The sequence below is a fragment of the Camelus bactrianus genome, chromosome 20 (assembly GCF_048773025.1).
Source record: "Camelus bactrianus isolate YW-2024 breed Bactrian camel chromosome 20, ASM4877302v1, whole genome shotgun sequence".
Lineage (NCBI taxonomy): Eukaryota > Metazoa > Chordata > Mammalia > Artiodactyla > Camelidae > Camelus > Camelus bactrianus.
The window spans coordinates 22808426-22823002 of record NC_133558.1 but is presented as its reverse complement, the minus strand read 5'-3'; the positions used below and the strand labels follow the sequence as shown (position 1 = coordinate 22823002).

The 14577-nt window shown below is 52.0% G+C and overlaps 1 protein-coding gene across 5 annotated transcripts in view; it reads right to left on the bottom strand.

Annotated features, from left to right (window-relative positions):
- Positions 1-14577, bottom strand: part of PPARD (peroxisome proliferator activated receptor delta) — a 63646-nt gene that overhangs the window by 5556 nt on the left and 43513 nt on the right. For all 5 annotated transcript variants that reach the window (XM_010949031.3, XM_045512206.2, XM_045512205.2 and 2 more), the window contains 2 exons: positions 8931-9161; positions 306-460 (listed from right to left, as the gene is read on the bottom strand). In XM_010949031.3, coding sequence (XP_010947333.2) covers positions 306-460; positions 8931-9060 — 285 coding nt within the window. In that variant the 5' untranslated portion in view covers positions 9061-9161. The remainder of the gene's footprint in view (positions 1-305; positions 461-8930; positions 9162-14577) is intronic.

The following is a 14577-nucleotide window of genomic DNA, read 5'->3' as shown; positions in this document are numbered from 1 at the left end:
TTCTGATCTGCCTGTTTTCTTCTGTCAGGTCCCCGGTGGGTGCCAGGAACCCAGAGAGCCCAGGTGAATGACTGGGTCAGACCTCCAGTGCCCAGCAGGTCAGGGCTGGGGAGGGAAGCCTTTGTCTCCAGCAGGGGCCAGCGCTAAGCCTGGAATGGGCCCAAGAGCCTGGCTGCCTCCCCGGCAGGAATTCCACAGTGGGAATGGTCAGGGCCCTGCCCAGCAGCAGGAAAAGTCTTTCTGGCAGGTCAACTAACCATGTGATCACAGCCCGAACAGGCAGCCACCCTCTCCCCTGGCCGTACCTTGCACCCCTCGCATGCGTGCACACCGTAGTGGAAGCCTGATGCCTTGTCCCCGCACACGCGGCACTCCATGTTGAGGCTGCCACACGAGGCCTCGTCACAGCCCATCTGCAGCTGGTCCAGCAGTGAGGGGGGGGAGCAGCTCCGGGAGAGGTCTGCAGACACAACACAAGGGTAGCTTCATGTTCCGCTGGGCCTGTGGGCCAGGGAAGGTGAGCAGAGCCCACAGGGCAGCACAATGGCGCAAAGAACTTCTGAATCACAGAGTCTTGGCTCAGAGGCTCAGCATCTTCATCCAGAATGTGGGGCTAATGACAGCTTCTCTGGGAGGGCAAGTGTCCAAAGCGTTTCCCCCAAATGGACACACAGCAGGTGTTTCAGAAATGTAGCTCATTATCTGGGGTAAGTCAGAGACTTCATGGGCTGAACTCACTGTTGGGGAGAAGGTGTGGTGAGGGGGGTGGCTATGTTTTGGGAGGAGGGGAACAAGAGGGAAGGAGCAGGCAGGCTCTCCTTAGGAAGTGGCTCTCCTGGCTTAAGAGGCTCTACTGTGTGGGCCTGCGGGGGATGGTGTGAAATGTATTTTGGAGACTGGAGAAGTGCAGACCTCTGCAGAGCTCACCTTCCCCACCCCCGGAAACTGATTTCTGCATGGACTCCAGAGATACTGTAAAAGATCTCTCAAGAAGCTCAAATTCATTCCCACAAAACTTCTTGCTCGAGTAGAAAGATCGGAAGTCTCAGTCATGCTGACTGGCCAGCAGACTGAGTCTCAAGTTTTTGGTTTTTTTTTCTTAAATAAATGCAGATGTCTGAACCAGGTGTTGAGAGTGCCAGCAAGGAAAGCAGGTAGCCATGGCAGTGACTTCAGGTATTTGTGCTGTCAGATGACTCAGTAAGAATGCCTAGGAGTCTCTTCTAAATCTCTTCTTTGGACACTCAGAAACGAACCCTTCCCTGGGAAAGGGGACGTGCTGTGAGCCCCAGTCTCCGGCCTCCCAGCCCAGTTCCCGCTGATGAACCCCTACACCGCCCATCCTGCCACAGCCAGGCTGGCCTGACATTCTCCTCCTTCTTCCATGATGACTGAGCAACCTCCTCAGGGGCAGGGGCCAAATCTCCAGACCAGATCAGTGGCTCAGGGCAGGATGGTGCCTTAAGGAGACCCAAGCCACAGGAACGAGCCCAGACTTAAGAGTTTTCCAGGCCTGCCTTCCAACCTCTCTACAATACAGTCACCCCGCACAAGATCTTGATTCTCTCCCATGGAGTAACTCCCCCCCAAGACCACAGCATCCTCCATTCCCCCTATACCCTCCCACTCGCCCCCGTAGGGCCGCCTAGGGTCCGAGGAATGACAGCAGGAAAGCCTCTAGGAAGACCCCACCCAGCCCACAGCAAGGGGCGCACAAGCACCAGACCACAGCAGAGGACCCACCAGCCTATTACTCTCCAGGGCTGGGGAGCATAGGGATGTCGTGAGTCCCTGGTTCCTGAAACAAACAGCCTGTCCTGTCCCAGAGCCTTAGCTCCCAAGCTTCAGTCATTCCAAGGGGTGTTAACCACCCTCCTCAGTCCATGGACAGGGCAGAGTGGACTCCCTCCATCTCTTAGGTCCATGCTGTGAGGAGCCAGCAGCCTGGGGGGCAAAGCTGCTTTGGTCTTCTGAACAGCCTTTGTTATGACCTGACTCTGTTTACTCAGTGTTGGGCACCCTCCACCAAAACACAAGAGCCATGAGGCACCTCTGCCACCAGAGCGCCACTGCTGGACATGGAGCAGGTACTCCACGACTCTGGACTACATGGCCCTCAAGCAACCTGGGCAGCCTGGCTTCACGGCCAACTGGCTGCAGGGGCAGCACACAACCTGCCACTCCTGGAGGCATTATCATAGGAGCCACAGGACTCCCATTACCAGCTGCCAGGAGAAATCAGAGAGCAGGCAAAAACGCTCTGTAGAGACCTGGGCAGGGAGGGTTTCCGGCACTTCCTCCCCCATCTGTGTGGTCTGTGTGCATGTTAGCTTTCTTGCACTTCTCGTAAGCATGTTGTTTTTGTGGTTTGCACCTCTGCCTCCCCTGCCAGACTCAGCACATCTCTACTCACGTCCCCTTTGGATCTCAGTGGTCACCTCCTCCGAGTCTTATCCACAGTGATCAACCACCTCAGATTGTTCCCACCTCTTGGTGGTGCCTTCCTCGTCCACAATCGTGGTCCTGGAGGCCTGGCAGGTGTCTGATCACTTGGCTACTGTTGGCACTGCATGTGGCACTGACACCCTCTCCCTTCATTCAGAAGACATTTGATGAGCACCTGCTGTGTGCAGAGCAGAACCTGGATGCTGCCCTCAACCAGCTGAGGTAAGAAAGAGGTGAGAAAACTACAACACAAGGTAGTGAGCAGCGAGGCCGGCCATGGGCCACGCAGCGCGGTGCAGGACTGCCCAGGAGCCATCACGGGGAGTGACGTCAGGGAAGGTGACTGCTCCTCTCTCTGGGCTCAAAGGTCAGGGCTCTGAATGACCCTCAAGCTGGCTTCCAGGTGCTCAGAAGCAGACAGTATTGGGCTGAGAATAGACTGCCCGATGGCCCAGGTTCAAGTTGGTGTCCTAGGTTGAAAACCCAGCCACGTGGCCCGGGTTCAAGTTGTTGTCCTAGGCTGAAAACCCAGCTCTGCTCCCCGGGCCTGTGTCCCCCTCTGTAAATTGAGATGACAAGAGCATGTGCTGAGAGTCACAGTGAGGAGTAAAGGAGCTGACAGAAAAAGTTCCTGGAAGCTGGAAGTGCTGTGTAAATATCAGCATAAGTTAGGGTGAGGCTCATTATGCTTAGAAAGCTGCAGTTCCCACACTGTGCGCCCCACACAGGGCCCATGCCTCTTCCTTCTTCTGGCTGTTTGTTTCTCTTCCCCCACAGCTTCACAGACACCCAAGGTAGGGGTGGGAGTCCTCCGCTTATGAGGCCTGGAGAGCTCTGGAACAAGGCCTATCCTCCTCTTACTTCTCCTGGCCTGCCGCTGGCCCTTGCTCAAGAGTGTGAGGACCACGGAGAACCCTAGAAGAAGCCATGATGCCTGAGCCCCACAGACCACCAAGCTCTAGATTGTAAAAAAAAAAAAAAAAAGGCCCAAGGTGAGTGTCCCAGAGGGGCCCCAGGCAGGAAGAGCTGCAAATGGGGCTTGGGGAAACAAGCCCAGGGCAGTGTGGGAGCCCAGTGGGTGTCCTGCCCCCAGGTGGTGAACAGGCAAACCTGAGAGCAGTCAGGCAGGCCTGCTGGCAGCAGGGTAATAAGACAAGGGCACCCTTACCCATTTGAGAGGAATAAGAGAACACAAAAGACTGACACATAGGCAAAGGAAGGCAGGGCTGGGGTGGGCGATGTTAATGCATCCCACAGGGGTAGGTTTTGTTGTGAGGCACATGTGTACTAGGGTATTCCTGTCACCTGGGGGTGAATTTTCCGAAGATAAAGGTTCTTTTTCTTCTTGGTTGACCACCTGGCTTAAAGGTTTATCCTCAAATCACTGTCACATCCTACCCAAAGGTAATGATGGCAGAATGCTCCTGATTCAAGGGGCCAGCTTCTGAAAGTCACAGCCCTTCATGACCTTCCAGCAGGAGACTGGGCTTTCAAGAGGCCCTCCCCCTTACTGGGAGTTCCTGCCTTGGGACCCTCAGGCATGCTGGGTGGGAGAGAACCTGGGCTTGCCATGTGAGGCCAGCCCAGCCCAGTCCTCTCACTCAGCCCCTTCTCTGCTCTCAGGAGATGCCCCTGCTCACCTGATGGCCATCATCTGGGCCGTGAAGCTTACTCTGAACTGCCATCCTAGCCACCCCACCCCACCGCCTGCCGGACCTCCCAAACATCTCCTGAAGGCCTATCTCTACCACTACTGGGAGGAGAAGAGGAAAGAAGGAGTTTATTAGGCCCCTACTAAGTGCAGATCATGTTAGTATCATTTCAAACCACCTTGGAAGACAGTAACTGCTACCACCGAGAGATGAGGAAACTAGGGCTCGAGGAAATTAAGGAATCTGTCCAAAGTCACCTGTCTAACAGGTGGGACCTGGGACTTGCCCCTAAACCCAACTTCCCTGCAAAGCCTGTATTTGAACCAGTAGCACCTCTTCTTTAGTGCATGCCTACTGTGTGCCAGGCACTCTCCTGACGCTTTACACCATGCATCTCATGTGACATGCAAAACAACCCTTCAAGCTCATTTTCTTACCCCCCATTTTATAAGTTGGGAAACTGAGGCTCAGAAAGTTAAGTAACATGCTGACAGTGGCTCTGATGGTTCATTTTCTGTCAACTTGGCCAGGTCATGTACCCATGGCATCCAGTTTTTGGTCAAACACCAGTTTACATGTTACCATGAAGGTATTTCTTAGAGGTGATTAACTTCTAAATCATTACTTTCCGTAACGTGAGTAGGCCCCAGCCAGTCAGTTGAAGGCCTTAAAATAAAGGCCTCAAAATAAGGCCAAGGCCTCCCCCAAGAAGAAGTACTTCTGCCTCCGGACTGCCTTTGGACTCGAGCTACTTCATCAGCCTCCCCAGGTCTCCCATCTCTTGGTCTGTTTGCAGAATTTCGAGTTGCCAGCCCTTACAGCTGTGTGAGCCAATTCCTTACAATAACTCTCCCTCCCTCTACACACATATTCCCCTCCCCTCCCCCAACACTGGTTGTTCTTCTAGAAACACTAACAAATTCAGTGGCAGAGTGAGAATTTTAACTTAGAACCATCCAACCCCTAGGGCTGAGGTCTTACCCACTGCACTTCACAACTTCCCGTGTGTGTGTGTGCATATTCATTATTCCTAATCAATAATTTCTGATTATGATAAACCATAGACACATCACTGCTGAGGATAACATGATACCATTATTCGAATATTTGGACTAAGCATAAACACTGGCCGCACCACCCAGAGAGTGAAATATCAGCTGCAGCATCTTTGATTACAAGTTCAGCAAACAGACACTATTGACCTCATTTACATCATTCACCTGTGGTAGAGAATTCTCCTGAATTTCTAGTCTCCATCGCAGGAGGTATGCTGTTGTCATAGCTGTGAGGGTGGCCAGGAGGCAACAGCCCTGGCTATTTACTCTGCTGGCAGAGCCCCATAGGTAAATAGCTTCTGAATTCAGGGCCAATTCTGCGGAACCCTGGGGCTAGGTTACCAGTCTCCTTACTTCTATTGTCCTGTTCATCACCTGGACGGGGAGCTCCTCGGGGCAGGCCCTCAGCCTTGCCCTTCACTGAATGGTAGCCCCTGCCTGAATACCCACCAAGTGCTTGCTGAGTGAGAGGAGGTCCAAGGGCAGGAGGAAGGATACTTTATCTTCCTCAGCCCTGAGCTAAGACCCCCGACCTCTTTCTTGGGTGCAGTTGGGACATCCATCACTAGAGGAGGAGGGGAGAGTAGTGCAGGAGTCGGGCGTGAGCACCTGCTCTAGCTGTCCAGCCGGGGGACCCAGGCATGTAAGTTTCCTCACTGCTGAGTGCTAATGGCGAGGCCTGTCCGCCCGCCTTCCTGGGGGTGGGGAGAGGCTTAGCAGGTGTTGCGCTCCACACAGAGTCAGTGTAGAACCTCTTGAGGGTCAGAGGGGAAGCAAATTGTGCAGACTTCCTGCTGTTTCAGGGCTTGAAACTGTGCTTCATCCTCATGGGTCCCTGAAGGGGATCCAGAGGCCAAAGTCACAGCCGCACGGGGTGGGACAGGAACCAGCAAGTGCTGACACAGGTGTGTCAGATGCCACCATTTACTCCTTACCCAGCTGGCCCTTGAGGGGCAGGATGCAGCCTCAAAAGGCGAAGGGACTGAGATTGGAGCGGTGAAGGCACTGGCGAGGGCCACAGCACCTAGTGGCACATCTGGGATTCTTGCCCTGGTTTGTGTGATCCTCAACACAAGAGGGCCCCTCACCTGCCAGCCTTTTTTTTTTTTTTTAAAAAAAGGAAGTAATACCAACAACTAATTTATCTTAGCCTTTGAAAGAAGAGCAATACATCTGCTTTTTAAGTCATGTCATACTGCTGGCTTATTGAGAAAAACACATAAGGGCCTGCACATAGCATCTTACCACCATCCTTTCCACCCTTGATCCTACTCCTCTGAGTTAGCCCCACTGGTCCTTTGTGGATACCCTTCTAGTGCCTTCTATGGTACACAAGGATTTTTACACAATGGCATCCCCAAGCTGTCAGGAATTTATTTCCTGTCAGTATATACAGACCTGCCTTAACATTTTTCATGACCGCAGAGCATTCCACCACATGGCTCTACCACTGTTTACATGACCAATTCCCACAGATGGGTGCTTCCCCATTTTTTGCTATTATGAGGAGTGCTGCAGTAAATAAGTGTGGAAATCTGTGTGCACGCTGAGCGAGTGTTTACACTGGATGCACTCCAAAGAGAGGAACTGCAGGGCCAAAGGAATGCACGCTAGAATGTACTGGCCTGCACTGCCAAGAGGCCCGTCCACCCTCACGGGCTGGAGGACCATGTCCTCACCTTTTGGCCAACACAGTCCTCTCTGCCAAACTGACAGGCTAAATGACGTCTCACCTGAAGATTGCCCCTCTGATTGTTGAGTAAACTAAAAAATATTTCATGTCTTCTGACCATCTGTATTTGTCCTACCATGAATCTCCTGCTTCTATTTTTCTGCTGGGTGGCCTGTCTTGTGGAATTTGTGGGAACTTTTTATACACTATGGCTATCACACAGTGATCACGTTAAATACCTCTCTCCTGTTTCAATTGCTAAATAAGGAGGGCTCTCTACTGCCAATTCATTGATTTATTGATAAACAGAATCTAGTAAACACCACATCATACACAGCACTGGGAAACTGGCTGGGCAAATTCTACCCCAGATAACTCCATGTGTGCTAATCTAAATCCTACCAACGAGGCTCCCGAGATGCCATCACCATGCCCACTCTGCCCTACCTGAGCACCCAGGCACCACACTCTGGGCTGCATGTGAACAGCAGTATCACCGGGGGATATGGTCCCCACGAGGAGGTGTGTAGGAAAGCCCAGGACAGGACATTCCACTGTAGGTGCCTTCTGTGTGCCTGGGCCCAGATGTGGGGACGGGGTGAACCAGGGCAGGCAGTGAGGCCACAAACCTCGTGGCGCTCTCTTCCCTTTTCACTCTCCCTTGGTGTCCTTAGTGACATCTCTTGCTCATTCTTAGCCCCCAGTGTCTGCCCTCTGCTTCCTAACCCTCCTCACCTGTCTTAAGTGTGTGATGTTAGCACTCAGTGATGGATAGCTGCTGGTCAGTCACTCCTCTCTTCTGATAAAGGCTGGGTTTGCAAAGCCACCCCAGCCATCAACCAACCAACAGGGAATAAAAAAACAGGTTACCCTGGGGGATGGGGGTACCTTCCCTTGGGCCCTGTAATCATACCAAGTCTACTTTGGTCATTCCTGGGTGTCTGGGTGGGATAAAAGGGTCTGGGTGATGGCCCTCCCCTCGCCCTACCCCACTGTATGCCCCGAAGAGGAAGAACCTCTGCAAAACCCCAGGACCTTACCATGCAGATCCAAAGCAGCGTGGCTCAAGGATTCAGGCCTCTCTTAGCTGCAGGCTCATGCGGAGCCTGTCCTACCGCAGCAGCCCCTGCCCTGTCCACCTCCTTGACCCCGTTCACCTCCTTCTCCCCACACAGACACAGGGGTCCAGAGCTCCTCTCTGTGGAGCAGGCCCACTTGTGGCCAGGATTTCCTTCAGGTGAAATCAGCAGCAAGATCACGATGCCCCCTCCTGGCAGCACATCCTCTAATGATCCTAAGTACCCTCTGAGAGAAGAGAGCAAGGATCAGCCGAATGTGCTGGTACTTGGTGGAGGGAGCGAGAGAGAAGCTGGGGAGATGGGATGGGGAGCAGGGACGGGGAGTAGGGAAGGGGCGGCAGCAGGGAGAGCCAGGGGCTGAGAGGTGGATTCTGGGTGCCCTTGATGGTGGACGTAACATGATGCTGATGCTGATGACAGAACAGTACAAGGAACCAGAGAGAAACATCCACATGGTTGCTGATCGTAGATAAGGGGGAACAAGTGAGACAAGAGAAGCTGAAAACTGTCTGGTTGCACGAAGTATTATTAATTCCAGTCATTCTCACTAACAGCTTAGCATTTATGCCTAATTACAATGCAGTGTGATGATGCATGTAATCAGTACCGAATCAACTGAGTTGTGTGTTCTGACTAATCATAAAAATCTCAGGTAGAGGTGATCTTTCGTGTGTTGTTAATGCAGACTTGTCCCGATCCCTGGTGGCAGCAGTGGTGGAATAATGATGATGACGACACGCATCACAAATGCCAACTCATTTAGTTCTCACCAAAGCCCCTGTGCACATGCCCTATAATCCCCGTCTGTTTTACAGGAAGAAGGGGTACAACTTGCTCAAGATCTGCCAGCTGATGAGCAACAGGGCAGGGGTGTGACCCCAGACTGTCTGGTCCAGTCCTTAACCAGCCTGCTCCTCTGCACCCCCATCTGCACCACCATGGTGGTGCTGTTGCCAAGGCTAGATTCCCAGTCTCCTCACCCCGTCTGTGCCCCCTCTGCCTCTGTCCCCTGCCTGCCCCTCCTCACCTGTGCAGCTGCTGGAAGGGAGTGAGTGCTCTGGTCCCCCATTGAGCTCTGGGGCTCCTTCTGCCTCTGCCACTTCCTTTTTCTCCTCCTCTTCCCGGACCTCAGGGGCTTCCTCCGGTGGCTGCTCCATGGCTGATTTCCCCTCGGAGCCACGCCTGCAGGCCCGGTCATAGCTCTGGCATCATCTGGGTCTGAACGCAGATGGACCTCTACAGGGCAGTTCCTGTCAACCTGGGCAAAGAGGAAGACAGGAAGAGGTTGGGGAGGCAGCAGAGAGGGTGAGAGGGTGACAGGAGTGAGGCACGATTGAGGGCTATCATCTGCAGGGACCACAGAGGGGCGCTCCACTGCTCGGGGTCCTGCAGAGCAGGAAACCTCATCCTTCATCACAGGCTCTCACAGCAGGTCTGTGGAGTTCGGAGCTGTCTCTTTTAGGCAGATGGGGTGACACACCACTGTGCCACTTTCCCTGCATCCTGCTCTTTGAGCCTCCTGAGCCTCCAGGAGCCACATCAGAATGACTTGAGGGGCTTTTTCAAACTCTTTGGTCCCCCTGGAGATCCTGATATGCGTCACACCTCCCAAACCCCATTCCGTCCCTACCAGCACTCAGGCCCCAAAATTACGGCTCTCCTAAGCCACCAATCTTGAAGGGAGTGGGTCCTATCCTTCCTGTGTTTGGTGTGGAAAAAAGAAATGAGCCCCTGCTATGTGAGCCTCACAGATGACAGCAGATCTGCAACTAGACCTTCAATGGGAGAGCTATCAGGCCAGGGGAAATGCACTCTGTCCTGGAATCTGGGTTGCTGGGTGGTAACTCCCATGTCTACATCACCCATGAGGAGGCAGTTCCAGTTCTCAGCAAGTAAAACATTGTCCGAAGATGCCACAGTCAGAGGGGGTTAGATTATGAGGTGCTGTGGGACAGAGTCCTCCTGGAGGGGAACAGGAGAGAGACACTGAGAGTGGGGTGGATTGTGACCAAGACGATGACGCGGAAAGTCTCTTGGGGAAAGAGCATGGAAAAGACCTTGAGGCGCACGCTGAGGAACAGTGAGGGGTCCTGTGGGCTGGGGAGTGGGATGCTGTAGGAAAGAGGATTTGGAAAGATGGCTGGGAAAATGGGTTTTATCCAGGCACGTGCACTTCAAATGCCCTGGTGCAGGGAGTGTGACTGGACTCTGCCCTGTGGTGGTGCAGGCCTGGAAGATTAACAGCAGAAAAGATCTGCTTTAGGGAAATTCAATCATCTGTGGGATCTTATCTTGGATGTCCCACATCCAAGCCCAAACTCAACCTACCCAGCGGAGCCCACCATCCTGCCCTGCCCTAAACCTGCCCTTCCTTTCCTCTGGTAATCCCAATTTTAGTGACCCAAATGCCCATCTACCCACTTGTCAAAGCCTGATGGTGGGAGTCACTTGAGACTCCACCCTCTCTCATCCAACTCTAGGCTTGCAAACTTGGCTATACTGCAATCACTGGAGGCTTTTAAAAAGCATGGATGTCTGGGCTCATCCTCAGAGATTCTCATTTGACTGGTGTGGGGAGCATCTTGGTTGCTGAGGTAGGTCCCCAGTACCTGGTACAGTGGCTGGCATTTAATGGTTGCTCAATGTACACTTGTTGAGTGAATAAACAAACCAAAAACACTAACCTCAGTCACACTGTGTTCGGCTGTAACGTGTGCCAGTGTTTACCAGTTTTCATTTACTGCTGCCCTTGAGACGCAGTGCCCCATGGAAGTTCGTTTCACAGGCTTCTGTGTCAGGCTTGGGTTCAAACCCCAGCTCTGGTCCTCCCTCTCTGTGACTCGGGGGAGACACCAACCTCTCAGTTTCTCAGCCCTAAAACTGGGATACTACCACCTACCCTGAGCAGATGTCATGAGGGTGAAATAACCACACAGTAAATGCTTAACAGTACAGAGTATACAGTAAACGCCCAACAGAGGCTGTGGCTGCTGCTGTATCTTCACTGCTGGACCGTCTTAGGGGATTACCTGGAGAAAGGTGGTATTCCAGGTCTAGAACTGTCCTGGCCTACTGGAATTCCAGGGACCCAAACCCAGAATTTCCCAATTCCCTGAGTACAATCAGCTGGGTGAGAAGAGAGAACTGACAGGGTGTTCCCTGCTCTGGGCCGGTGCTTCTTTCAGACAGATGGGCCCGAACGCTTCTCTACTCCCCGTCTCTCACCCCCCTCAGATGACCCAGCTGCAGTCATTTCCTCCTTCCTTCCCAGCAGGGGGATGAGGAACAGCAGCCTCTGGATAAAGGGAAGAGGCTGCATCTCCCTGGCAAGTGCCTGCAGGATCAGCAGTGAGAGAGGCCACAGCAGAAGGGGCTGGCTGATTCCCTCCCAAACTTCTCTATCAATCATTAATCCCATACTGACCCAGTGCCCTGGTTTTCCACACCAGCAACTCCACAGTGCGCTCGGATCCTCATTTGTCAATTCAGATCACCCTACTCCCCTTGGGGAACAAGATGCCTGTGTAGCCTTGGAATGGACTCACCTCAGCAAGTCACCAGAGGCCAACTCCCAGGAGTGGACTGGGGGCTGATTTTGTTCAGAGAGCATGTGAACCAGAGAAAAGCCAGCCAGGAGGCCACTCCACCCCTCACATTCTAGAATTCTTCCAGTTCCACGGAGAATCAGCCCCTCAGCCCTGTGGAATGGAGCTAAGCTGAATTAAAAGGAAAAGCTGGCCTCAGTGAACTCCTGAGAATGTGCCCAGAGAAGAGATCAGAGTGGAAGGAGGGCTCTGCACCCTCCTGGACATCGGTCAGCCCTTTAAAGTTCACCAAGGGCCTTCAGGTACATAACCTTATTTAATCCACCCAGTGAGAGGAGCTCTCGAACACAGCAGGCTATCTTGCCTCAGGGCCTTTGTAGCTGTTCCCTTCAGTTGAAAACGGCTTGCTGCCTCACCTCCTCAGGGCTTTGTTCACATGTCACAACCTGATCACCCTATTTAAAACCACCCCGGCCCACCCTTCAGTACTTCCATGTTGCTTTCCTGCTTCAGTTTTCTCCGTGGCTCTTACTGCTATCTGGGATATGAGTACATATGTGTGAACACACACGTATATTATGTACCTATGCACATGTACGTGTATTTTTTAAAAACTCATTTGTTTACTGTTTGTCTCTCCCCAAAAGGATATAAACTCCAGAGGGCAGAGATATTCATCTGTTAGAATCACACTGACCCTCAAATCTTAGGGAGGAGTGACTGGCAAACAGAAACTTAAATCTTGCTGAATAAATGAGTAACTTTTTACAACTGGAAAAAAGTTTCATTCCCAGCCCAGCCTGAAGCACGCAGCCTGGGCTTCGGTATTCCAGGGGCATCAAAGCCTGCTCTCCGGACCATTCCAGTCAAAAGAGGAGCTTATCAGGATTAGATCAATTGGCAGAAATGGTGTGGAGGGGAAAACTTGGAGTCCAGAAGCAGCTGGCTGAGGGGGCCCAGCTGTGGCAGGGCTGGCTCTTTTGCTCTTTCTGCCAGGTGACCTTTGGGGAGGTGGTTCATTCTTCTTGGCTTAATTTTCCCTGGGGGGAGGGAGTGTGACATGTGTCAACCCCCTCTGACTCTAAAATCCTTGTAGGGAGCAGGCCCCGAGAATAGAACCCAGTGGAAGGAGGCCCAAGCTCCAGACTCACAGGCCTCAGCTCCTCTCAGGGCGGGGGTGGGGAAGTGGTGACAAATCCTCAAGAGGCTTTAAAGTGTTTACACTCCAGCCCAGGAGGAAGATAAGACTAGTACCTGTACCCACCACGGGAAAGGCTGTACACAAACAGGGGAAGGGAGGAGGGTGGCTGAGTCCTCAGGAGGAGGAAATGGCCTCTTGCTGGTGGCCTCAGGGAAGGGTCAAGGCTGAGGAATGCTGGGTCATCCAGAAATGATCTTAAAGTAAAATTCGCTCATTAGAGAAAACACTTAAGGGTTCAGAGAAGAAAATAAAATCAAGAAGTGGGCAGATGACTTTTGTTTACACACACTGAGGGGTAGGGTGTTCTAGGCAGGGGAAATGCAGGATCCGAGGCCCAGGAGAGGGACACAGCAGACCAGGGTGGGGTGGCAGGAACCAGAAAAGGCCTGCAGGGTGGGAGGGCTCACCCACTCCACAGTACTGCTTCTCGCTTCCACTCCCGAACCCCTCTCCTGCTAAACAGTCTCCCGTATCCTGGCAAGTAGACCCTCCCTCCAACTAACTTCCATTCCTGGTCCTGTCCTGCCCGACCTCTCGGCCTGCACCTTCCTCCTCCCCAAAGCCATCTTCTCCAGGCGAAGCCTCTCCCGTACTGCAATGTTTGTCATTAGCTGGTTTATCATGTCCTCTCTGGCGGTGGCTCCTGAAAACCCAGTAAGCATGCTAAGTGCTGGAAGGGCAACACTTTAAATCTCAGGAGCAATCATGGTCCTTCTTGCTTTTCTCCTAAGTCAATGAGGTGCCAAGTGTCACGAGATGCTCTCTTCTAGGCGTTTATTAACCTTTGGATGAGACAATTCAACAAATTTTAGCAGCTGCCCAGGCCCTGCTGAAATCCAGACCCTGGTGTGACTCCTCTCTATCTGGAAACGAGAAGGTGGTGGGATACAGTGGAGAGAGCATCAGTGCTGGACTGCATGACAGGATACTCCCAGCTCTGTCTTCACTATGCTATGTACCTCTGGGCAACCTCCTGACCTCTCTGTGGCTCAGTCTTCCCATCTGGGAAAGATGGGAAGATGGGACTTTCATCCACATGCCTTCCCTAATAAAGGCAGCTAGGCTGGGACGAGATACAAGATACAAAAAACATTTGTATTATATAATTTATATGCCAAAATGCTAATGATGGTTATCCCCTGGGGTAATTTTTATTTCTTCTTATGGCTTATCTGATTTTTCTAAATTTCCTATAATGAATATGTGCTGTGTTTAGTAAGCAAAATAAAGTTTTGTTTTTTTGCAAAATAAAGGTTTTAAAAGCAGGATACAAACATGAGACATCATTATTTTAGAGAGTAGCAAGATGAAGCAGGAAAAGCTGAAGAAGTCTATCTCTAGACACAACATTCTGGCACATGCACATCATGGAATTCTCTGTCAACCCTGCAGGTGGCACAGATGTGGTGCCCCCGCAGGACGGCTGGACAGCTGGACACATGGCTGGGAGGACACGGCGAGTGGCTGAACTGCACGTCTGCCTCATGCCCCTTTTATCTGACTATGACACAGAGCTGACACATGCCTGCCCGACAACATATACAGCTATGAAGGGAAAACAGTCAGGAATGAGAGGAAAGGAGGAGTGAGATGGTACAAGATTAATAGTTTTTACACGATGGTAGTTGTAACTGTTTTTAAAACAAGCATCAGTGTATTTTGTAATGAAGCTGAGTAGAAGAGCCAGGAGTCTCCTTCAAAACTTTCCTGCTTTCCTGCTGGCATGTGAGTGAAACCAGCTCAGGAGCTAAGGGCGAACACTGACAGCAGGGAGAGAAGCTCGCCTGATCTGGTGGTGGATATCAAAGACAGTTTCTGTGTTGTTTTTTATTCTCCTTTCCTTTTCAAGTGCACACTGTATGGTTGCTTTCTAGGGTTCCAGATAAGGGCCTAGTTAACAAATATTTGGAAAGCGCAGAGTCTGCCAA